Source organism: Triplophysa dalaica, chromosome 18 (assembly GCF_015846415.1).
Source record: "Triplophysa dalaica isolate WHDGS20190420 chromosome 18, ASM1584641v1, whole genome shotgun sequence".
In the NCBI taxonomy this organism is placed as follows: Eukaryota; Metazoa; Chordata; class Actinopteri; order Cypriniformes; family Nemacheilidae; genus Triplophysa; species Triplophysa dalaica.
This window is the reverse complement of record NC_079559.1, coordinates 19250659-19276462: the sequence shown is the minus strand read 5'-3', so window position 1 is coordinate 19276462 and position 25804 is coordinate 19250659. Positions and strand designations below refer to the sequence as shown.

General features: G+C 38.0%; 3 protein-coding genes across 7 annotated transcripts; 2 read left to right on the top strand and 1 right to left on the bottom strand.

Annotated features, from left to right (window-relative positions):
* The first annotated feature begins 3299 nt into the window (after window positions 1-3299).
* On the top strand, window positions 3300-17057 carry arid5a (AT rich interactive domain 5A (MRF1-like)). Of its 2 annotated transcripts, none has more exons than XM_056773185.1 (7): window positions 3300-3371; window positions 5896-5984; window positions 10380-10545; window positions 11273-11325; window positions 13629-13726; window positions 14146-14299; window positions 14953-17057. In XM_056773185.1, the coding sequence occupies exons 1-7, from the start codon at window positions 3368-3370 to the stop codon at window positions 16189-16191; spliced, it is 1803 nt and encodes a 600-aa protein (XP_056629163.1). In that variant the 5' UTR covers window positions 3300-3367; the 3' UTR covers window positions 16192-17057. The 2 variants fall into 2 exon arrangements, with proteins under 2 accessions (XP_056629163.1, XP_056629164.1); XM_056773186.1 differs by lacking the exon at window positions 3300-3371 and adding an exon at window positions 4944-4975.
* A 281-nt stretch (window positions 17058-17338) lies between these two features.
* On the bottom strand, window positions 17339-21162 carry LOC130440214 (cytochrome c oxidase subunit 5B, mitochondrial). Of its 2 annotated transcripts, none has more exons than XM_056773191.1 (4): window positions 20986-21162; window positions 18529-18593; window positions 18337-18436; window positions 17339-17772 (listed from the first exon to the last, which is right to left on the bottom strand). In XM_056773191.1, exons 1-4 carry the CDS (start codon window positions 21080-21082, stop codon window positions 17660-17662), a joined length of 375 nt encoding a protein of 124 aa, XP_056629169.1. In that variant the 5' UTR covers window positions 21083-21162; the 3' UTR covers window positions 17339-17659. The 2 variants fall into 2 exon arrangements, with proteins under 2 accessions (XP_056629169.1, XP_056629168.1); XM_056773190.1 differs by having other exon boundaries at window positions 18523-18593; window positions 20986-21154.
* A 357-nt stretch (window positions 21163-21519) lies between these two features.
* On the top strand, window positions 21520-25378 carry gins4 (GINS complex subunit 4 (Sld5 homolog)). Of its 3 annotated transcripts, none has more exons than XM_056773188.1 (8): window positions 21520-21627; window positions 21728-21875; window positions 22124-22210; window positions 22304-22417; window positions 24017-24114; window positions 24240-24328; window positions 24555-24645; window positions 24745-25378. In XM_056773188.1, the coding sequence occupies exons 2-8, from the start codon at window positions 21777-21779 to the stop codon at window positions 24839-24841; spliced, it is 675 nt and encodes a 224-aa protein (XP_056629166.1). In that variant the 5' UTR covers window positions 21520-21627; window positions 21728-21776; the 3' UTR covers window positions 24842-25378. The 3 variants fall into 3 exon arrangements, with proteins under 3 accessions (XP_056629166.1, XP_056629167.1, XP_056629165.1); XM_056773189.1 differs by having other exon boundaries at window positions 21547-21638; window positions 21752-21875; XM_056773187.1 differs by having other exon boundaries at window positions 21557-21638.
* Window positions 25379-25804: the final 426 nt, after the last annotated feature.

Below are 25804 nucleotides of genomic sequence, written 5' to 3'. Positions count from 1 at the left end.
TAAATGTCAGGGACTATCCGGGCAGGTGAAAGACACAGAGAGGCCCCATCCATAGACGCGACATCCGAAACTTCAACAGAAAGACTTCAAACTCCACTAATCATTAACCTTAGAATATCAGAGCAGTGCATAACATCTTACAGACACATGTCTAAGACACATGTTGTTTTTTCAGCTCTAAAATCATGATGGGACTTTCCAGTGTTCTTTTTTATATCTCATATTAAATATGATAAACGCACATCCTATATCATCACGGCTCATTTTTGAGAAATTCAAGTGTGTAATGATGTTTTTTTGATTTGAACCCTCAAGTGTTGTTAACTACAACTGCACTAATTTGCTGTTAGTGTACAAATTTGGGCACTTTGTGATTCCATTGATAGTTTATATAAACGTTATAACATTATCTTTTTTGTTTGTTTAAAGTTAAAGATTTCAAGATATGCATTTGTGGATGTTTGTGGTATTTTTTACCTCATTTACTACATTCATTTGTTTTTTTAATTTTTGTGAACTTTTCTTCATAAAAACATGATTTTCCTAAACAACTTTTTTTAGTTTTTTAGTGACCTGATGGAATCAAAATAGCATGTACATGTAATTTCAATGGCTGCACTGGTTGCATAGATTGAAACTATAAACTAATGTTGTAACAAACTTATCATCTTAAGTTATAGATTTTATCACAAGTTAATATTGTAGAATTTTTTTTATAAACCAATTGAAGTTGGTAAAACAGTGCATAGATGCCAAGAAGAAAGAGAGAAAATGGGAGACAGAGTTATCAATTATATATTACAAAAACATAACATTTCAAAAAGATAAAGGGTCTCTGCTTTAGTAAACCTTCTTGCCAATGTTCTGCCACAGAATGAATTGAAAACTTCACTGTCACATAGGTAGCAGCAATGCTTTGTCTGAAAGCATCAGCAGATCTTGCAGTGGGACTTTCATCTCACAATGAAGTGTGTGTGTGTGCGTGCATGTGTTGCACAGTTCTTTGTTTGTGTATGTGTGAATGTCAGTTTTTATTTGACATCATTCGGAAAAAACACTACGCCTGCTATAGACTTGAGTGCCGGCCACACTGAGGATGTTCTATAGGCTCACTCCTTTATGTGTATGAATGATCTGCATTATGATGGATTAGTTGAAATTTAGTAATGGGTCAGCTCATTAAAGATTTTTTTTTATTTTCACCAAATTAACATTGTCAAATAAAGTCCAACTTTTTTGGGGTGTGCTTAAGTGTAAAACTAACAAAATAATTTTGCCCACATTTGTCCCCAACATCACTTTAGGGTTAACAGGGACATTCCGCTATATTTTAAATCCCATTCATGAATATCATCCTTCTTGAACCTGTGATGCTCCTAATCTTGGTTTGTATTCACAAAGGTAAGTCAAAGGCTAGAAAGACGAATGACCTCCTAGTCTCATGCTTGTGTGTTTAACAGAAATTCTCTCCGCTTTCAGACAAGATGCTTTATTTTTGACCTGTGCGCAAAATGACCTAAAAAGGACATCATTAAAAAGTGAGAGTTTAAATGAGAACTTTCATCATTTTGTCATTTCAAACCTGTATGACTTTCTTTCTTCTGCAGAACACAAAATAATACATTTCAAAGAATGCTGGAAACCAAACCCCATTGACATCCATAGACACAAAATCACAGAGACATTTCTCAAAATATCTTCTTTGGTTTTACACAGTAGAAAGAGTCAAAAGCAGGTTCTGAACTACACCAGAGTAAATAAATGATGACAGAATTTTCGTTTTTGGGTGAACCCTATGTTTTTCAGTAGCCAGCAACATCAATGTCAGAGGATCACTTTCATTAAACACATGTATTACTCTTAACATGTAGAGCTTGAAAACACTAACACTTTGAATAAAGGCCAATTTAATGTAAATAACTTTGCAAGATTGCAGTTCATTGTTTTTTCACATCAGTTTAATATCACATCCATTTAGCGGAATTGAACCATTTTAATCTCAGTTCTTCACAGTCGATAAAAACCTTCACGTCCAACTATGTGCTGTCTGACTGCTACATACAGCACTTATTAGTTAGACTGACATTATGTTTTGAAAAGCATTGTTAAAAGTAATCCTATTTTACGTTTTATGCTGTGTTGTTGTTATTGTAATGTGCAGTCTTTCTGTTATGCTAAAATATAGTTATATCCCCTTTACAGTTTCTGAGGTTTTGCTCAGCACAATTCTCTGCCCTGATTATCATTTTCATAATAAGCACAGAGGGGAAAATCTGAGCACAACACTTTCACCATGAGCTCTGCCTCTACACCAGGGCAAACCCCTTTTGTGCATTTCCAGTATAGGCCATTGTGATGACAAATACTTTGTCATCTTAATTCAGTAAGATATTGCACATACAAGAATTGACGATAAAAATGGCAATGTGAAATTTTTCAGTGTGATGACAAACATTTAATTTCATGCTAAAAGTCATCTAAAGACTAGCTGACATTTTTGCCCAGTTCTGTGGCAACTTATTTACACAGCGTGATGTTTTTTCTTTACGTTGTGTACATTTTGAGACGTTTTTAGAAAACAACCAAATACAAAGTCACATGGAATGCAAAAACTTTGATATCTCAAAACGTTTGAAAGAGTTTGATATCTCAAAACGTCCAAACTATGTTCAGAATAAAGATTGAACCTAATTCTAAGGCGAAAAACAACAGTCCATTGTTGAAAAGTTTAAGGTCACGTGGTTTTAAATGTTTTCCATGATCTTACAAACTGTCTGATCTAAAGGAATCTGTTTGAAATGATATAAGGGAAAAATAATCCTGGCTATAATCGTGAAGCCAAAATGTTATATGAAATAAATGTTTGAAATGAATGGCTTGCACCAAATAATAAAGTAAAAGCAGCCAATAAGAACTCCTTTAATACTGTTTAAAACGCATTTCAGAGTGATAAATCGATTAATTGAGGTAAACGTATCATGAAACGTATAAAGTAATTTATGCAAATTTTGCTGCACTTTAAGGCGTGTCACAGTTTAGATTTATTTAAAAATATATATAATCAAAATGAGCCTACCCTTAACTTTTAAAAGGACGTTAAGACAGCGTGTTGATAAAATATGAATCTGTGTTGTGGAAATCAAAAGCTCAAATAGGTTAAATCACAAACGACACATATCTGACAAAAAAGTAATCAGTCGCTACAAAACTCAAAGTCCCAAGATTCCTCGTGTTACAGAATGAGGAAGTCATGAAGAAATTGTGTGTCCAATGAGAGACAGAAAGCGCGTGCTGAGGGGTGAGCTGTCAATCAAACGCGATTAAACTGTCAGACGCGCAGGACTCTGCGGCGAAGCGTCTTTCCAAAATGGGTGAGTGTCTTTTCTAGCAATTATATGACAAAGTAATACTACTAATAATCTCCGATTGATAACTTTTTCATATATAAGGTTAGCTGATGTCCTTTATATGGTTTAGTTCTGCAACGGTAAGCGTTAAAACAAGTTGTTGCGTCTCTAGAAAATTGAATAGCCGACAGAACATTGTAAAACAAATTCTTTCATGTATCAGGTCACATTTAAACTTTGGATTTACTTTCAAAACTCGTTTATTTATATAATAAACTTAATGGCTAAAGTTCTTAATAGGCAAATACATTATGCAAATACAAAGCTATGTACAGCCGGTATGAATAAATAGGAACATGGGGCACAAGTTTCTGTAACTAAAGTCATTCAAGTGACAGTAATGATGGCTAGATATGAATAACCTTAACAAGTCGTGCTGGTTGAGGAAGTGGTTTAGAGAAATAGCAACACATTGCTGTTAAAGCGTAAAACCCCTCATCTGATACATTTACTGAGACAGATAATGACAAGACATCACAGGACATCACGGTTGATTCTTTCTGATCGGGGAGCAAATGTCAAATGTGTCTTTGTTGGTTTAATGATAACCTTTTAGCCTCTTTTTATAACTGCACTATTTTGCTTTAATATTGTGAGCGTAATGATGGTTACGCATGCATCCTTGTAATCTATATGTTGCGTAATGATGTGATTATCGCCCTACTTTACAATTGTGAAGAAATCGATCCGATTCAGGATATAAAGACAATAGTGGTTACAATTCATACAAAGGAAATCCATCACTTAATTCAGTTTAAAGTGTCTTTGAGTAGTATCAATTAATAACACACCCCCTTTGAAGCAAACATGCCTGGATAATATCAGACAATGTGCTCAACTATCACACCAGTGATAATATCAGTCAAACTTGTCACAACCTTTCTGCACTGTGGCTCAGAAAGGGAAGTAAAATAACAGAAGACAGTTTTGTGCCATGGCACAGGAAATGTCTGATCTCGAAAGCGAAGTGTAGCTGGATGTTACAGACAGAGATGTGAGTGTAAAGAGTGATGAGAAGGCTGTGAGAAAGGGAAGTGGAGACTTTGAGGTACAGGCTGTCGGGGAGAGTCTATAATTCAATGCGGTTTGTAAATATGATCAGGTGCTGGGCACATTGTGCTGTTTTTTGAGCAAAGCTTGAACGGTGGAATGCTTGGTATGGTTTCCATCTATGAAACCATTGCATCATATTAGCCTCTGCAAACAGAATCGACTGATAGATGTATGACAAACGATTGCTTGATAAACACATTTGTGGGAGATAGAAAATGTAAATGACCAGATGATACACTGAAGGGTCCATTCTGTTGGATTGCTCACGTATGTAGTTTTTATTCAGTTTGGTATCACGTAGCTGTGGTTTATGCATACAGACAGGAAATAGTGTTGTAATCATGTGGTTTCATATTAGAATCTCTCTCTCTCTCTGTCTCTGTCTGTCTCTCTCTATTTAATTCAATATTTAAGGAATACTGCATTTTACAAAGCAGATCTCTAAAGAGAGAAAGTTGATCTATTCATGGCTAATAGGTCAAAAGGGCATATTTTTAATATTTGACAAACTGAAGGTAAGAGATCTTTAATTTGGTTTATTTTAATACTGCAGTCACCTCAGGTCCCACACAAGGAAACATAATTATATTCTTTGGAAAGTCATATCGTGGTAGAAATTAAAGGGATAGTTCAGCCAAGAATGAAAATGCTGCACATTTCGTCACCCTCTTGTTATTTCAAACCGGTTTGACTTTCTTTCCTCTGCAGAACACAAAAGAAGTTATTTTGAAAAAAGTCGGTTACCGAAGAACGCTGGCCCCCATTCACTTCTATTGTACCGACACATAACCGATGCAAGTGAATGGGTGCCCGTTCACAGCAATCCTTAAAATATCTTATGTGTTCTGCGGAAGAAAGAAACTGACACAGGTTTGAAATGACAGAGAGATATGCTTGTATTTCATTTCTTTATTTTTCATTTAATTTAACTTTGAGGCATCGTATTGGATTGCATTATATAAGGTTCTTTTTTGCGTTATACTGTATATATTTTTTCCTTTCTTTGTGTGAAATCTGAGATCTGAATGTTTGGTAAATCAAAAATCTAAATAAAAAGTTCCCCCCAAAAAGTAGGTGATGACAGAATATGTATTTTTAGGTGAACTATTAACAGGGATAAACCGTTAAGATGAAATATTCCTCGGCTAATGAAAGTTGTGTTTCTGCCTTTCGCATCAGTTTCAAAATCCGCCAGCTTTACTAACAAACATTGCAATTTTCGGTTTTCTGGATGTCTTATTTGCTTATGGTATAAACATCTGTCTTATCTGTAGGCCATTGGGCCACACTGGTCTGTAAATATCTAGCAACTGCAAAACCCATATCTCTTAACCAGTGGAAAATGTATATTGATGTGTGCATGTATACATGGCTTTTGAAGTTCTGGTGCATTGCCCGTATTTGTGTGTAACTGGTCCGATCGCATTTGTTTTAGTGTTGGACCCGCGTGCAGAGGTGGATGTTAGCGATGAGCACATAGAAGTGTGTGATAACAAAAACCAGGAGCTGAATTCACCAAGCCAGGTAAGACACCCAGAATTGAAGTGGATGATATTTTTTTCCTACTTGTATCATTTCAAACACACGTTATGTTAGTCTCCTTTGTGTTTTAAATCAAGATCTACATCTTTTATGTAAATGTCACACCGCTGATTTGTTTATTGTACGTTCAGTACGACGGATTGATAAACACGAGTCAAAGCTCTTGCAATCTCTCCGTAATTTATATAAATAACCTCTCAGATCCCCTTTCAGTATAATAACTGTTGCCAAATTGTTTCTGGTATTGTTGCAATATTTCTGTTGCACAGAAATGCTTATGTCAGTAACACATGACCGTGTCAGTCTGTGGTTACAATGTTCATCTGACTTTCATTTTGTAAGAATTATGTTTCTCTGCGTGCAGGAAAAACATGCATTCCAGTATATTTACACCCGTTGACTCAAACCCGTCGTGCCGTTTCGGTGGTTCCAAAACGACAGTATGTCAAAATAACAATCGAATAAGGGAGTTTTGAGTGCTTCTTTTGTATTGTAATAAGCGACATGTGTAGTCATTTCTTTTGGGCCGCAAGCACACGGATACGCAAGTAAACAATCACGGATGGCTTTTTTCTCACACTTCTGGTAATTGAAAACAGCCTTTGTTTGCTGGTGCAAAGATGCATCATATTTCCATGGTGGCGTCAGAAGTTGAAAGCCATGTGGTTTTGGTGGCGAGCTCTGGCCATACCGCTGCGACTTTATCAGCGCGTAGAAACTCTCATTCTGAGAGTGTTATTGACAGATCCACAGTTGACTAACCCACGCACTTTTCCGAAATTTGAATGAGGTGGAAATTTTAGAGCTGTAGCTTTCAGAAAGTCTCTCACATGGGGGACTGAGCTATACGTATAGTCGTGGTTAAGGGACAGGGGCACTGCTATCGACGCACAATAAACCCCTTCCTGTGTGAAACTAAAGTGCAGAGTTAAAGAGCTGAGCTCAGTCCTCACCGCAGTCTTGATACTGTGTAAATTTCAACAAATGATCTTTAATATGTTTGTTATTTATCATGGCTAATTTAGGTTGCGGTTGATGGATGAGATACGTGCTGATATTATAAACAAAATGTACAAAGCGAACTAATTGTTTTAATTCAATATTGTATTAATAGCAAATTATTGCACATGTGTCTCTTTGCTTTGAGAATGAGGAGCAGAACATTTCCTCGCCCATTTATATAGCCGATTCAGTTCAATATTACAATCTCCCTCTGCTGTTGGAAGATACTTTGAGACACTCGAAAAGCTATTCCAAGAATATTTTCTAACGCGTCGTTCCTCGAAGCTGCTTATCAGTGTTGTCAATATAACAGGAAGTGTTTGACTAGATGCCAATCAGATCAACCGCCATATGAAATTTCTGTAAAGATGACTCAAAGATGAAGATTGGAGATAAGCAGTGCCCACAGCAAAAGAAAATGTATTCACCGCTGAAGCGAGGGAAAATATGAATCAAAGGCTTTTATGATGCCCCAGCTTCTGGACCTACATATATGATATTATTCCCTTTACAGAGGAGAGATATACACTTGGGTTTTGATGTTTACTCATTTCAGTACACTGAAAAGGTGCCCTCTTGTCTTCTGTATTACTCAGCAGTAAGAATAAAGCCTGATATGTTCAATATTAGTCATTGTAAAGCTTTATTCTGGGAAGAAGTTTGCCTGTCTGAGGAACTCGATTCAGTCCGAAACTCACTAACTTAACCGTGCTATGGTTGCGAATGGCTTGACGCCAGCACAACCACTAAAGTTGTCAAATGGAAATCCAAAGCTTTCTGTGTGTAGTCGCCGGGGGAATTTCACTTCTCATCTGCAGAGTGTTAAGAAATTGTTCTATCTTTGTGTAGCGGTTGCTTTTAGGGTACAGTAGGTGTATAATGCCTCAGAAAGTCATTTCCATTAACATTCAAATTTTTTTCACTTTTGGGTGCGTTTTGTTTGTTAGCACATTATAGTGTTTGTTATGGTTTATTTTTTTGGAAAAAAACATGACCCCAATTGACTTTCATTGTATCAACACAAAACCACCAAGACGTTTCTCAAAATATCTTCTTTGTGTTTTTTGTGAAAGAAAAAGTCGTTTACAGGTTTTGCACAACGTGACGGTGAATAAATGATTAAACGTAAACTATCCCTTTAACCACCTTGTGTTAGTATTACACACTGTCAATTCAATATTTGGCCCCCGACGTTGACTAAATGCGGGAGAGATGATAATGTGCTCTTGGCGTGAGTTGTTTTGTCAATTTTAGTTAGTAGACTGGGTTTGTGATGTGAAGAAGATGGTGATCAGAAGATGAAGATATTCTGTTACCACGTAGTCGATCCTGTGACATTTGGCATTTGTTTTTTTTGCTAGCCTTCAATCTTTCATTTCTCTCTTGTGGCCTGTTTCAACCATGGGTCATTGTCCTGTGTTTCTGGGTGTTAGATGTTAGCACTTCCACTTTGGTGTTCTCTGCTCATAACACTGTCACAAAGGGTGAATAATTTTTGTTCAGTAAATACTGTACAGTCACTTCCGTTTCTACAAGATCTGGTGCTTTCTAATCCTCTATATGTTTAACATGGCAGATGGTAAAACAGGCAAAAAAATCTCATTATTACGTTGATGTCATATCTCAGGACTAGATTATAGAAGATGCTTGCGCCCCTCTTTTTTGGTTGATTTGCATACATTTGTGTGATGATATTTATACATTTTAGTTTGATTTGCTTAGATTAAATTGTGGGCTTCTTTACTGCTTTTTTCGAATAATCGTACATCTTCATACGAATGAGCCACCTCGTAAAATAGTCTCAAACTGCCGTGAGAGCAGGTTGATCTTTCTCACAGTTAGTGGTGCTCTAAGAATTCGAACACAGTATGAAAGAAAGCTTATTCATGGGCTTTAATTTAAATATTATGATACAATCCCGATTCAATTTCTCAAGTGTATTATTGAGAGAAGGAAGTAGGCTGGCAGTTTTTTATAAGTGCATCGGTCAAATTTTTCCGATTCACAGCCGCGTTTCAACCGGAAATCACAAGATTTGTGGGCATCTGTCACCGCAGCTATCACCCATTGCCTCTTTCTCTTGCAGTAACTGCAAAGTTTCTCATGTTTGCACCACTTGATTCTTTATCACAGCATGTGTAGTACAGCACCAGTGCAGTCTGTCCTTTGTGAAAACCCCACCAGTGGTTCGGTTTCCCTTCAAACAGGATGTCTGGTTACTTATTGAAAGTGGTGGTGAAAGCCAAAGCTGTTGTGTTTTCAGTGTCACACAGTCTCAATATGACTGCTCTCAGAACGGAGGTGCGTGAGCACCTATTTCACCTGCAATTTTGCACAAGGCTCTGAGAAAATGAATCAGTGAGGGATTTCGCCGACCGTGTTCATGTGAAAGTGAAATTTTGAATTACAATGCTTCCTGTAAATGACACGAACTCACCCACATTAATTCATATATTGACTATATTGTCTCTGGGGTGTAAACGCAGAGGTTTATTTATTGTTACTACTATGATGGGAACGCCTGAAATGGACAAAAATGGGGAACTGATATTACCTGGGACATTATGTAATTCCCATATTATCTGTGTGAACCATCAGATAACATAAGCAGGTCGCATAACAAAATTAAAAGAAGGTTTGATAAGCGTCAATTTTCCTTTATCATTTAAAATGTATTAAAATTATCGAGGTGCAACTATTATTCTGCTGCATTTCATTTTGCAAGGATCCACAACTTTGTTTTTAATTCCTGATCCCAATATTGGCCAAATAATCACAGTTATGATTTTTGTACTGTGATGTGTCTTGACCTTTAACTATTGATGATATTTTTGAGGGTTAAATATTCTGTAGTTTTTTTGTTAATAGGGACTCTTAGCTATGTAATATTGCAAAAATGTCATCATTAAGGTCAAATAAATATAATTCTATTGTAATTTTTTACGTTAATTTCAAGACAGTAGGCCTACATGAAATACTACCATGAGATTTTACAATGTAAATGATAAAAGTAAATAATAGATATATATATATATATTAAATATATACTGTTTATTTGTTTGCGGTATAGTTGTGACCATATTTTTAATGTTAATATTTTATATTAATATTATTTTAATTTATAATAAATAATAATACATTTCGAATTTAGGAAGGAGGGAATGTGCTTAAGAAAGTTAAAGCAAACTTCTGTTGAATGACATTTTTTATTAGTGTTTTTTCCATGACAGATAACTTCGTCATTTGCATGCATATGAGACTAAAGCTGCTAAATACTGTTAACGTATAATGTAAACCTATCATATAACTGCAGTTGTGTAAAGGAATTACATGTGAATTAATAATTTAACGGTACACTATTGTTGTTGTCACTAGACCAGCAGGGAGATGGAGAATTCGGTATCCACCAATAACAGTGAAGAGGGTTCCAGACCCGACCAATCAGAGAGTGAGGAGAGGACCTTCGTGAGCAATCTGTATCGTTTTATGAAGGATAGAGGAACGCCTATTGAAAGAATTCCTCATCTTGGTTTCAAACAGAGTGAGTTCATACTGTCGCATACAACATTACATCATTTAGGTCCGGGATTTCAAACTAGGGTTCAGGGACCTTCAGGGGGGCTCCAGGGTGTTCTAAGGGCTCCTCAGAAAAACAAAAGTCAGCAAAAGTTATAGATATAGATATTTTTTATTTCTGTCTTTGCAAGATCACACTATAGGTCTAACAGTTTAAATGCTTCTTTATATAAACAAAATGAATATGTAATTTTGAAAGGGGGTCCCTCGCAAAAGGTTCATTAAATCTGGGGGTCAATGATAAAGTTTGAAAACCCCTTATTTGGGCTACACCGGTGGTTCTTCATTGCTGAGCCCATTGTGGTCGACACAATCTGTTTATCCTTCTACCAAGTAAATATGATTTGATGCAGTCTAAATCACATTTTCTTTGTGTAGTTTCTTTTATGGTTTTGGAGCAAAATGCATGAACCCTGGTAATGTCAGCATCCACCTAATTTGTCAAGTTTCAACAAAGTTTTCAAGAACATACAGAAATATAAGCATTAACGGTTACCGTTAAGATGCATTTTATTTGAGTTCATTTAGTTTTTTCCCTGTCCTCTGCGGCTCTACCAAAACAGACCGGATTTTGGGTCGTGACTCACCATTAATAAAACACTGATTTAAAAACATATTGAGACTAAAGCATGCTTGGATTTTGACACTAAGATGTGTGTTGACACTGACATGGCTCTCTTTCTTGTTTCCAGTCAACCTGTGGAAAATCTACAAAGCTGTGGAGACGCTGGGAGGATATGATGCAGTAAGTATCCTCATGCAACCCTGAGCACGCAAACCTCCAGATGCTTCTTTCACAACCTGCCGTCTGTAAAATAGGTCTCTCATTCATAGCTTACCGATACATTGTGCAAGAATACCTTCTGGCTGCTGCCCGACACTTCAGCGCCCAATGAGGAAGTTGAGACGAAGGTCGTGCATTTGCCTCCATGCACAGTGGAAACTACGATGGTTTAGGCTCACGCCATCGTATATAGCAGTGACCGTTACGACCACAATGAGAACAGGGGTCCATCTTTCATTTAGCTCTTTCTGCCCAGATCTGCTACTACAAAGCTTTGTTTTCTCACACTCAAGTTTCCATTCGGTGTAAGGTGCTAAAGCGTTTGTATTTTTGTAGCGTGCGTGTGGTCAATAAAACCTGCCTGATCAAACAATGCTTCTGTCCATGTTCGATTACAGTCCGAAGCGGTTTGTTTTCGGGGGTGTGTGTGTGTGTTAATAAGGTCTGGGAGTGGAAAGTCTGACCTTATACTCTAAAAAAAGCTGTGCTAAAAATACTTGATTGCATCAGTCCGGTAACATACATAAACAGTCATAAATTTCGCTATAAACAAAGGCTTGAGAATGGCACCTGACGATAAAAGTACCCTGCCATTAACTTTATTTAGCAAACAGTCAGGGCGGTATTAACATACTAAAGGTGAAAAACCCTCATAAGCCTGTGAAAGTAAATTCATGGTATGTTCTTCGACACATGCGAACAACCTCTGAAACAAAATAATGACTAATCGTGAAGTTCCACTATGACAAAAGCTGATCAGACTGATAACGCAGTGCACGCAATACACACATCAAAATGTGTTTTTTTTCCAAAGCACAAAAATGTCATTGTTGGTGCTTCCTAAGCACTTGCGATGTGACTTTTACCTGGTTCACGATTAAACTTATGAAGTTACATTGTAGATTAGACCAGAGGCATATCTACGTATCATATTTAAAGAGACTTGGGGACTGGGTCAGCTAGCATCTACCTTGAACCATGCATACAGTATCACAACTGTCAGACTAAAGCTTGTAACTACCAAACAGTCACTTAACAGGAAATACACAGCATTTTTTCAATAATTGATATCTTCATTGTGTTGAACTGCTCACTCGTGAAACCCACAGACATACATGGAGGGTGACCGATAGTAATGATTTAGAGAAAATAATGCAAAATGGATGGGACACGTTTCAGTCAAATAGCGACGATATTTATATGTTCCAGACACATCGACGTGTCCGCCATATTGGAACAGTCAACATTTCAGTTGCTGTCCTCACTCGCAGAAGAAAAACAAGGAATTTGGCCGTAACACTGCACAGGCTTGGGTTGTAAAAAGCCAAGATGTACATTTCGGGAAAAAGTTGGTTTGTCTTTTTATACTGTATGTTATAACTCAAAATTACAGGTTTTTCAATTGATTGTAACTTTTAATTTGATGTTGTGTTAGCTAACAACTTCATCTCGCTGTATTGTTGTAGTCTGGCAATCATACTGTTTTAGGTCTACACAATAGACTGTATTGAAGCAACAACATAAACAAACGTTACTGCGCATGCAGGCTTTTTTGGCCCGAATTTTACTTTCGGTACACATCCCCAAAAAAGAATAGAGTCCCTGCAGATTTACAAATAATTAAACAAATAACAAGTAAATTACATTAGCTAGCGAGTTAAAAGTATGTCTAGCCAGGATTATTTTGGGTTACCAATAGAAGAACCATACTTGGCAAAACTTAATGCAAGTAACACAAACCACTTAACAAATTGTTTATTGAATGTAATTCAACAAATTTGTATATTTAACACTATTACTTTACAATGAATTATAAATTAATATTAATGAAACATAATATAAATAGTTATATTATTAGCCACCAGCCAGACTGATCAACAAACACAGACCGGAACTTTTTTTAAACTTTTTTGCAGACAAGTAAAGACATCTTTGGAAGATGTAAACAGCACCGATAGAGCGCTTGTCCAGAAGAACTTCCTGTTTCAGTTATTTAACACTACACATACTTTTGAACAGAACATTTATAGCCGACTCAAAATGTTAAACAAATATCTTACATTTGAAAATGAACTAAAAAAACTAAAACTGGAATTGTTTCTGGACCATCTTTATTTCTTGCGAAGAGGTCTATAGCATAGATGGTTCACTTCTAGCATAGATACTTGGTGGTTGAGAATGCATGATAACCTGTTTTAAACAGCTGTTTTCATATTTAGGGTTATGGTTTTGCACAGACCCTTAATGTAAATGTTTTCTCCCAGGTAACAGCACGCAGGCTGTGGAAGAATGTGTACGACGAGCTGGGTGGAAGTCCAGGCAGTACAAGCGCAGCCACATGCACACGCAGACATTATGAAAGGTAAACCATTATGTTAAAGTGATCAATCAAAACTGTATGCAAGTGTTTCTGTGCATATGTGATAACTACATACTTTGACAGTATTTCCTTTACATAACCTTGTATTATATTCACAGTATACTCTAACTGTGCAACAATAACTTAACTATGATTAAATATTGGTAACTATCATTCTTACGAACTACTTTCTGCAGCTATAAATAGCAAATTGCGGGTGGACTTTTTAAAATTGAGTCAGAAATAAACCCCTCAGTAGCAACCACCCAGAAAACCCTAGCAACTGCTGGCAATGCCAACACACAGAGTACATTTGCATTAAGGTGGCGATGTTTACACACGCAATTGCCAGATTCAAACTTGCATTGCCGAGATAAGAATCATGCCACGGGCCCAACGGTAAAACTCTTCATTTCGTGCAGGTTGGTGTTGCCCTTTGAGCGACAACTGAGGGGAGAGGAGGACAAACCGCTGCCACCCGCCAAACCTCGCAAACAATACAAGAGAAACCCAGAGAACAGGGGGAGCAAGCCAGAGAGCAAGAAGAAGAGAAAGATGGAGAAGGAGGAATGTGAAGTGAGTGTGCAGAAACTTATGGAAAACTTTGTCAGTGCTGCTGGGCGATATAATAGAACCATTTATTCAGTATGGTATATTTTTGAGCCTTATGTATTTTTGAATGGCATTGAAAGATACACTGTATGGATAAAAGTACTAGGATGTCCCCTTTGAATGAACAGGTTTATCTACAGTATTCCAGTCATTCCAATCAAAACAAATAATAATGCTCTACCATACAAAACCATCTTTTTTGCAACAGTTTGGACAGGGGCCTTTTCTGTTCTAAAAATTACTTTAACCCTGTGTGCAACAAAGTCATTGATGGGCTTTGGTAATGAGTGTTTGGCTCAAGCGTGTTCAGTTCTGGGCTTTACGTAGACCAGTCAAGTTCTTTCACACTAGACTAAATCAATCATTTCTTTTTGAATCTCCTTTTGTGCACAGGGGCATTGTCATGTTGGAATAGAAAAGGGTCCTGCCCAAACTGTTGCTATAAAATTTGAAGCACACAATTCTCTTGAATATCATTATATGCTGTAGCATTAACATTTGTGCTCTCGGAAATGACTAAAGTGGTCAAACCTGTTCATAAGAAGGGGGTCCCATTACTTGTCCATGTACTCCAGATGTGCTGTTGGTAAAAAAAGATGTTTCGTTTGTGTTTCTAGGAGAAATTAGGATCAGATCATTGCTGTGATAGGGGTTTGTGTTCCTATCGCTGCCAGTGGTCAACATCCTCCGACCGTTCAGACGTGGACCAGTCATTACCATCCTCAGTTCAAGGTGCCCACCCCAGAGCCTGCTCCCGGGAGAACCACCTTCTTCAGAGTCCCACCCCTCCTGAGGTCATCTCCCCTTTAGAGAAAAAGAAGCGTCTGGCTCAGGCCAGTCTCACCATGGCTGCATCTGGCACTACAGAAGATGTGGCGGAACTAGAAAGACCCTCGGTTATTCATCTTTCACATTCCTCCCAGTCCCCTTCCTGCCCATCCTCGACTCGCACCCGCCACTCCTCCGATGGCTCGCCTCTCCCCGTCTCTTCTCCATCTTCTTCCTTTTCCCGCAGCCCTTCTCCATACTCAGTCTCTTCCGAAGACTGCATAGCCCTGACAACCCAAAAGTCCCCTGTAAAAGAGACTAAGAGTAAAACGCCATCCCTTGTTTCGACTGTTCCCGTATCAGAGGCTAGTAGCACCGCAGTGTGCAAGCCTCTGAGTTGTTACCCGAACAGCAAAGATCTCACCAACTTCCAACGGCACCATTACCAGGAATACATGGCGGTTGGGCCAGCACACTCCGAAAAGCCCCAGAAGGGTCTTGCAGCATGGAGCTTGGATGGTAAATCCGGCGCCAGATTTGCAGCCCTCAGGCTACCCTCACCCGCCTCATACAACAGCAAAGCCTGCTGGATCCCTCATGCCTCTAGCTTCTCCAAAGTTCTACCACGCAGTGATCCATGCAGGTCACTCCAGCAGGTCTTTAAACCGCACATGTCTTACCACCAGCATCTCCTTAAGAGGCCCACCACAGACGATCCCTACTTGAGGAAGATAACAGTGGCACCTCCGTTTACTATTATGGAAAAGAAGGATAGGGCAAAGACAGTGTTGCCCAAGCCTCTTTCAACTCCACAGTATTTTTACCACCGCCATGGCAGTCTGACGATACCTCACCTGCCGGAGAGACCTCGAGGAGACATAAGTGAACAGTTTAAAGCTCTACCACTACAACCTGTCCTTCTTCCTACACATCTTCCTATCCCACCAGCAACCCATACTATGCATTGCCCACCAGTGGCCCCATCTTTTCCCGGTTCATACGAGGCCACCCTGCCTCCCTATCCGTACCCGTTACAGTTTTGGCATCCACCTGCTGGATATAGCATGGCAGGGCTACAACCTTATTGATCCATACGGATAGAATACTGTTGGTCCGTACTATCTGGACTTCTAAAGTGCTCAAGAAATAAAAATGGACCTTATTTATTTTTTTAATACATACATTTTAAGAAAACTTGATAATACTGTTACAGATACAACTTAAAGGGATTGTTCACCCACTTGTCATTTCAAACCTCATTTCTTTCTTCTGCAGAACACAAAAGATGACATTTTAAAGGATATTTGTAACCGAACAGCGCGGAAACCAATTCACTTCTCAGACATTGTATGACACGAAACCATTGCAAGTGAATGGTTGTCGTCGCTGATGACAGATATTTCATTTTTGGGTAAACTGTCACTTTTAGGGGTTTCTTGCAAACTAGCGGTGACCCTAGTGTTTGGTAAATTTTACCAACGTGTATCGCATGCTCTGGCTCTTAAACTACTTTTGGCTGACATCACCAAAGCCACTTAAGTTTCCACCAATGGAAAGAGTGGTTCAGTGGGCGTCCAACTTATATCATCATCGCTATTTGAAAACATGAGGAATATTACATATTTTGATAAATGAATTAATGTAAAGGATAATATTCTCTCAGGGAAAACCAACTTTTTAATGAATATAAACTTATATGCTTAAGGGTTCAGAGAACAGTTTGTGTTTTTCTTTTAAACTGTTAAATCTGATAAACTGATGAAGATGAAGCCTATCATTAATTCTGGTGAATTCATGTGAAATGTTGACATTTTGCAACACAAAAAATCCTAATCTTGTTATGCTATTTTAGGCATTTCGTTTCTTTTTCATGCCACTTTGTTTAACAAAAAATTTAATGTCTGACTGAATACTGCATGTTATTTTTTTGTATAAAATAAATTCCCTCTATAAATTTTGGTCTTCAAGTTACTGTCCAACAATCCCATAACTGCAATGCACACACAGCAATACAAAACCGACAGAAACGGCACATCTATGTTTATATGGTTCAGACAAGGACAACATTCAAATTCAAAATTTACAAAGTAAATAAAAAGTACTTGGATATGCACTTGGAGTACGGAATGTTATTTCTCTACATACATTTGAAAAAGCAAAGCAGGGTAAACTTCAGTTCATATCATCTCGCTAGCTTTTGTAACGCTAATGTAGTTGCAAGTTATTAGTAACATCTTATGTAACAATATTTATTTTATTATTGGCACAAATTCGGAATGTTGTTTGAGCAAAATTCACATTTTGAAAGTTTTTACAAGGTATCTGTAAACTGTTCCTCTTAAAATATTAAAAAACAGACAACAGGAAAATGTTGCAGGGGTCTCATTGCATACTATAAATATTACAACGCTTTATGTGCTCTTGTGAGAAAGACCTAAATAGGTCCCTTAATTGTGCAATTCATGTTTAAATACGGTATTGCATATGTAAAACATCTATGGTGTTTAATAGTCAGTTAGGTGTGTTTTAGCTCTTCTCTACAACACAGATGTGATTTTAATGGGGTAATTCATGTGAAACAAGTTTGTAGTATGCGCCACATGATGGGCAGCATTGAGCCTCACCCTGATGCAACCAAAACCAAATCACTGCTGTGTTGTCTTCCTCACCTACACAAAGAAACAATAGTTAGTGTTTTTCAAAGATTCTAAAGCAGTCCCCAGAGAAACCTGGGTTATAGTGCATTACACCAACAACATACCTTTGACATTTATAGTCTTTCCGAGTGAAAATCTAGACTGCTTTTGATTCTTAAAGTATGCTTGAGGGTTGTTTTAAGTAAACATAGGTCAGTAGGTTGAATGGTTCAATGTTGAAAAGTAAGAGAGTACAGTGGTGCAGACTTTTTTTACGTCGGTGACAAAAACCTTAAACTGCAGCTACTGTATATCAGTGCTGTAGTTGGCTGGATATAAATAGGACCTAAGCTGTCGCAGACAGTTCAACATTTAAAGTCGTGTTTGATAACATCGGCACGCAATCTTACAGCTTAAATGATAAAGCAACAACACCAAACTGCTCCAGTCAAATGAAATGAGTTGAAATGCGGTAGTGTGTGGAACTAGTTCAAGTCCTAAAATATAATCCTGTTAACATGCGTTGCTGTTGATCAGATTAAATGATAGATCGCTGTTTTTGAGCACTACAGCAAATGATTTCATGCTATGACTTACAAACACAACCAATAATCCTCTTGTTGGCGATTGAGGGAACGATATGAGGGTCTTCTTTGGAGCCTACATACTCCTCTGGTTTCAAAATGTTAAATGGATCCTGTTGGAAGAAAGACAGTAGTGATTCTTCTTCATTCACACTCTACCCTTTATCTGATCAGAAGTTACAAAATACAACATATTTACAGTTCCTTTTTTGGCGGCTTGCAACACAATCTTCTCCAGACCGGTGGCTTGCTCTTCATCTGACGGAATACCTGAACACAAAGTCAAGTGAATATGAATACAAGGGAGTGCTTTACTGAGATTCACCAAATATTGTACTTGCACGATTGTTTTTTAAAAAACCTCACAGCCATAGCCATGCCATTTTGGTCAATGAACATACAGTTGAAAGAAAAAGTATGCGAACCCTTTGGGCTTACTTGGATTTCTTCATAAATTGGTCATAAAATGTGTTCTGATCTTCATCTAAGTCACAACAATAGAGAAACACAGTCTGCTTAAACTAATACCGCACAAACATTATACGTTTTCATGTTTTTATTGAACACAACATGTAAACATTCATAGTGTAGGGTGGAAAAAGTATGTGAAACCCTAGGCTAATGACTTCTCCAAGAGCTAATAGGAGCCAGGAGTCAGCCAACCTGGGGTCCAATCAATGTGATGAGATTGGATGTGTTGATTAAAGCTGGCCTGTCCAATAAAAAACACACACCAGTTTTGAGTACAAAAGAGCTCTCAGAAGACCTACGATCAAGAATTGTTGATTTACATAAAGCTGGAAAGGGCTACAAAAGTATATCTAAAAGCCTTGACGTCCATGTGTCCACGGTAAGACAGATTGTCTACAAATGGAGAAAGTTCAGCACTGTTGATACACTCCCTAGGCGTGGTCGTCCTGTAAAGATGACTGCAAGAGCACAGCGCAGAATGCTCAATGAGGTGAAGAAGAATCCTAGAGTGTCAGCTAAACACTTACAGAAATCTCTGGCACATGCTAACATTTTTGTCGACAAATCTACAATAAGGAAAACATTAAACAAGAATGGACTTCATGGGAGGACACCACGGAGGAAGCCACTGCTGTCCAAAAAAAACATTGCAGCACGTTTGAAGTTTGCAAAAGAGCACCTGGATGTTCCACAGCACTACTGGCAAAACATTCTGTGGACAGATGAAACCAAATTGAGTTGTTTGGAAAGAACACACAACGCTATGTGTGGAGAACAAAAGGCACAGCACACCAACATCAAAACCTCATCCCAACTGTGAAATATGGTGGAGGGGGCATCATGGTTTGGGGCTGCTTTGCTGCCTCAGGCCCTGGACGGATTACTGTCATCGATGGAAAAATGAATTCCAAAGTTTATCAAGACATTTTGCAGGAAAACTTAAGACTATCTGTCCGCCAACTGAAGCTTAACAGAGGATGGACGATGCAACAGGACAACGACCCAAAGCATAGAAGTAAATCAACAACAGAATGGCTTCAACAGAAGAAAATACGCCTTCTGGAGTGGCCCAGTCAGAGTCCTGACCTCAACCCGATTGAGATGCTGTGGCATGACCTCAAGAGAGCGATCACACCAGACATCCCAAGAATATTGCTGAACTGAAACACTTTTGTAAAGAGGAATGGTCCAAAATTTCTCCTGACCGTTGTGCAGGTCTGATCTGCAACTATAGGAAACGTTTGGTTGAGGTTATTGCTGCCAAAGGAGGGTCAACCAGTTATTAAACCCAAGGGTTCACATTTTTTCCACCCTGCACTATGAATGTTTACATGTTGTGTTCAATAAAAACATGAAAACGTATAATGTTTGTGCGGTATTAGTTTAAGCAGACTGTGTTTCTCTATTGTTGTGACTTAGATGAAGATCAGAACACATTTTATGACCAATTATGATGAATCCAAGTAAGCCCAAAGGGTTCACATACTTTTTCTTTCAACTGTATGTTTTATGATACACAGGACAATATTTAAATTCCAGCTGTCAAAAAACATTTGCAAGATTAAGTTTGATTGGTTCTAATGATGTTTATATTACTTTTATCGAAATTTTGGCCCAACGCAGTTAAGGAGGATGTATTCCCGTGTTAAAAATTAAGTCTAGACTGGTGGGTTCAGGGAGTGATGATGATTCTAAGGGCCCTCGCATTTTAGGGGACCCTTCATTAACGGACCAAAGGGAAATTGTGAAGGGACCAAGGCCAAGCCTTAAATTTAGTAAGGGGGCCCAGAACTGCTAGTGGCGCCCCTGGGTGGGCTACACAATGATAGATTTACAATGCAATTAAGACATGTTACTTGTGTTATCTTTCTAAATTAGTTTTATAACTGAAACTTTAACACTATGTTTTGATACATTACAAGAACTGCTATTCCTACCAGAACCGGTACATTTTATACAGTTTATGATTCAATTATTTAGGACAGCAGTAACGTTAATTGAATAACAGTAAGAAGACTGAATGGTTAGGTGCAACGGAGATCTCCATAAACTTACGTCCATGAACTTTAACATGCATATTCACTTTGCATATAAAACAAAGCACGAAAGATGAATTTATATTGAAGGTGAGAGAGAAACACTTTATAAAAAGTTTTAAAGATCTGCAGTGAGTCATGTGAAAACCCTTTACCTCCGGATGCCAGCCCTCTAATGTCATGCTGAGGAGGAAGAGATCGTCGACTGTAAATAAAACGAGCTGCTGATCGGATGAAGAGTCTGCCTGCCATAACTCTGCCCACAGTGCCCACAAACTGCGACACAAACGCACTCACACAGCTGCTGTGTGCTTGATATGAAGAACAGCGCAAGAAAAGAGCAATGCTGACACCTAGCGTCCTGGACGACAGATCAAAATGATTTCTTTTATCTTCTTTCCTTTTCTTTAACAATTTTCAATACAAAAACAAATCGATAACTTTAAAGCAATAATATTTCAAAATAATATACTCTAATATACAATATGATATCATGGACTGTACTATTTATGTTCTTAAAAACAGTAGTACACTGTATATTGCCGTATCTATAGATACATTCGATATAAAACAAATCTGGCATAAATATTATTTTGCATTCATATTTATAAATGGTGTCTGGAAAACACTAATGTTTATTGCGTAAACGCGCGCGACTTTAACCAGCTCGAACACACACAGTGGCGTCGTCGCCTTGTCACGTGGTCTTTTTGGCGCGAGATTCCGCACCGCTCGTATTACGCACTGATCGCGCACGAGAATGTAAACATCAGAAAGTCTGACAGGATATACTTTCGGTTCGTCTAAAGTATGTGAATATTTATGCGAATACGCCGAGTATTCTCTAAAGAGAGAACGAGACTTATACTTAATTCTTGTTCGAATAAACTGTTGCAGCTTTGGATTCATTTGATATTTTAGGATCAGTTCGTTGCGGTGTTTCGCGATGGCGGATGTGTTGTCAGACGCCGGCGATGTCAGTGGAGATGAGGGGAGTCAGGAAGATGTGATGACCCCAGCGGAGCTCATCTCCAAACTGCAGGAGGTAATAAATCAGAACTACATTTTATGTCGTTTCTTCAAAGAAGCAAACATTTGCATGTAACGTACAGTTACAATATTATACCGCCTGAGGCTCCTTCATACAGTGATGCACTTATAACTTGTGGATTTTATTGGATAATTAAGTTATATTTTGATATAGTCAAGGTTTACATTTAGTAATGTGCTTTTTATAAATGTGTTATTTAATGTGTCGCATATCAAGACGTCAGCTTTGATCCTGTGTTTCAGGCTTGGCTTAATGAGAAGTTTGCTCCAGAACTGTTGGAGAACAAGTCTGAGTTGGTGGAATGTGTGATGGAGCAGATCACACATATGGTAGGTGTAAATGGCATTAGAGACCTCATACTGTTATAAGGAGTGTTTTTGGTTTGGTGAAAACTGTGTGTGTGTGTGTGTGTGTGTGTGCAGGAGGAAAATCTCCAGAGAGTCAGAAAAGGTGATGTGAAGGCCAGCATGCACCGTATGGAGATCGATCGCATCCGCTTTGTTCTAAGCAGCTATCTCCGCTCAAGACTGCATAAGGTATTTATAATTCTAACTGTAAGTTAAAGGGGTCATATGGGGCAGATCTGTGTTTTTCTGTGTCTTTGATAAGTTGCCCATGCATGTATTGGACATGATAAACTGCAAACCTTGGACATGTTAAATTGGAACCTGATGTTCCAGATATGGTTACATTTCTGTCACACCCTTGCAGTATTTGACCAATAACTACGCACTGGTTAACGGCCGATCATAGCACACCTTGCTTTTCAGAGCGATATTTTTATGATAATATAGTATATTTTTTATGGATGAGTCACGAATTTCGAATATTCGATTCGTTTTTTAATTATAGAATTTCAAATAGTGTGTGCGATCTTAAAAAAATTTGCCGTGTTTTCATGCGTTACGTGTTCATGTAACCAAAGGGTGGTGCTGCCAATAACGACGCACCTTAAATCTAAAGGCTGTCAATCAAGAGACAGTAGAGCAAAACATTTTCTCACAAGAATTGTTAACGAAGTTACGCACACTGTAGACTCGCGTGGCATAACGGATACGATAAATTGAGACGTGGTCAAAAATGTGTTCTGTGTGGGGGTCCTTTAATAAAATGAATGAGAATAAAGTATAGTGCAAACTCTGCAATGCAAATCTGGCTTAACGTGGATCAACAACTACGATGCACAATCATTCGAGGGCGAAGCACCCAGCAGGTCCATCCACAGGTCAGCAATCAGTTTCTAGTTTTATGGTCAAACCAACCAATTTGAATGCCAGACGGGCGGAGCAAATAATGGCTTTAATTACTAAGATGATCACTAAGGATATGCTTCCGATCGGCTTTGTCGGAAGAGGGGGCTTCAAAAATCGTATGGAGTTTGTACAGGCCGAGTTTACTGTTAGTCTAGAAAAACGATCACTGCCAGACTGGAGAAACTTTTCCATGCTAATAGAAACTGAAGCCTTTTGAGCTGTTAATTTATGAAACCGTTCTGAACTGTAAATAAATGCTCATGCTCATATTTTACAAGGAAATGTCCTAGCATTATGAGCGGTTGATGCTGATCGACGTACTGTTAATAAGTGCCGATATTCGGTTGTTAATATATTAATGTTTCAGCGCGTTATCTATGGCTTAATGTAAGATTGCCTATTCCATAATACATAAAGCAGTGTGCCGTCCCAGATTTAAAGTGTAAATGGTCTCTCTCTCTCTGTTTATGTGTGTGTAATACTGTAAATGCGTCCATGTTGGGAGGGGTGCGAATTTCGAATACTTTTCGAATAGTTCTCATCGATCTTCGAATATTATTTTTGCTTTAAATGCCCATCCCTTATATTTATAATGATATAATACATATAATAAGCATAATAAGCGATTCAAACTCGCACTGCTTTTCATTGCATTACATCTAAAACAAACGATGATATTCCTTTTATCCGTGTCATATGACCCCTTAAGGTGTCTTGTTCAACAGTCCATGGGTTCGGTTTCCAGAAAATGTAAAGTATACACTGACGATAAAATCTAAAGCTGGAATGCACTGTGAGTCACTGCTTATAATAGCTTTTGCCAGATGGATAAATGTAAATGAACTATATACATCTCATATACAGTTCTTGTTGTTTCCTCAGATAGAAAAGTTTTTTCCTCACGTTTTGGAAAAGGAGAAGTCCCGTGCAGATGGAGACCCTTCGTTTTTGTCTCCTGAAGAGTTCGCCTTCGCTAAAGAGTGAGTGAATTCATTCAGAACCACTTTCACTACTGAACGGGATTTACTAAGTCTCTGTCGCTCTCTCCAACCATTTACATTGTGCAAAGTGTGTGGTGTTTAAGAATTGTGTCTCGTGTGTATAGGTATTTGGCAAACACAGAGGTGTACTTGCGTGCTGTGGCTTTAAAACACATGCCCCCAAATCTGCAGAGCATTGACATGCTGAAAGCTGGTGAGCACCAATAAGAAAAATATATTTTTCAAGCATTTGTAGATGTTGTTTTGAATCTGTATGGACAGTTAACATTTTCTTAAATCACAAAAGCGAACAAGAATATGTTAAAACATATGAGTATAAACTTTTTATATATACATTCATAAATATATTTATGAACCAGGAAATACTCATTAGCAGACTATTTTGATTGACTGTTTATGTATGTTTGCTTGTTGTGCAGTTCCTGAGCCATGCCTGGACTCGTTCGTATTCCTGAGAGTAAAAGAGACACAGGAGAACATCCTCGTGGAACCTGAGACTGATGAGCAGAAGTATTACAATGCAAAAACAACACTTCTTGAAGAATGCTATATTGTTTTATTGCTGTAAAATGAAGAATTCCTAAATGTAGTGCTTCTCTCTTTCTTCAGGGAATATGTTGTGGACTTGGATGAAGGTTCCCAGCATCTTATGCGTTACCGTACTATAGCACCTCTCGTGGCCAGCGGCGCAGTGCAACTTATTTAGAACCTCCGGAACAGAATGGACACTAGAGAGAAACCAGTGATCTCTGTACTCGTTTTCCTCCTCTCCATCTAAATGTCTGTCTGGCTGAATCACAGTGTTGCTGGTCAGATAACTTTAATGTCATTTGGACTCTGACCATGTCCATATGTCTCACTCAAAAACAGTTATCTTAAAATTCACATACAAAACAGACATTTAGGAGTCTCATTATAATTCTCGGAAATCAGGAAAAAAGAACTAGTCAAGAAAACCACACATTTTAAATGCATTCTGACAAATGAATATAAAAAACAGTATGGTATCAAAGAATGAAATATGTAAAACAATTTACACTATACCTTTATGAATCTTTTTTTTCAACTTGTTTGTCATTTTGTCACATATTGATTGCAGTGTTATTGCAGTGTGATTGCTGAGAACTTGCCTCCGAAACGGAAGCTGCAGTTTTCTTTGTAAATGGGAAGTTGTTGGTTGCATTGTGGTTTTTAGATCACAGGTCATTAGGGTTGAGCTGGAATAAAATTTGTATTTATATTACCACTTGTTGAAAGTAAATCACTTATTTTTTAAACGAAAAGTTTTGTGCTCGTCACCCTCCATTAAGAAGTGCTAAACCGTGCTATAGAACAATTTTGGCGTCACCAAATTTTTTCACAAAACGTTATTTGTAGTGGAAAAAACTGTCTTTAGACTACAATGAATGAAATAAGTAGTTCTTGTAGGAACAATTGAGTGAATGGTTCTTTAAGGAATCAAAAATGGTTATTACATGGCCTCACTGGGGAAAACACTTTTGTAGCATCTTTATTATAAAATTTCACCCAAAAATAAACACAAAAGAAGATATTTTGAAGAATGTAGGACAGCAAAGAGTTCTGGGCCACTTCTTACTTCATTGTCATTTTTCCTACTATGTTAGTTAAGAACATTTTGGTTACATGCATTCGTCCGAATATCTTTCTC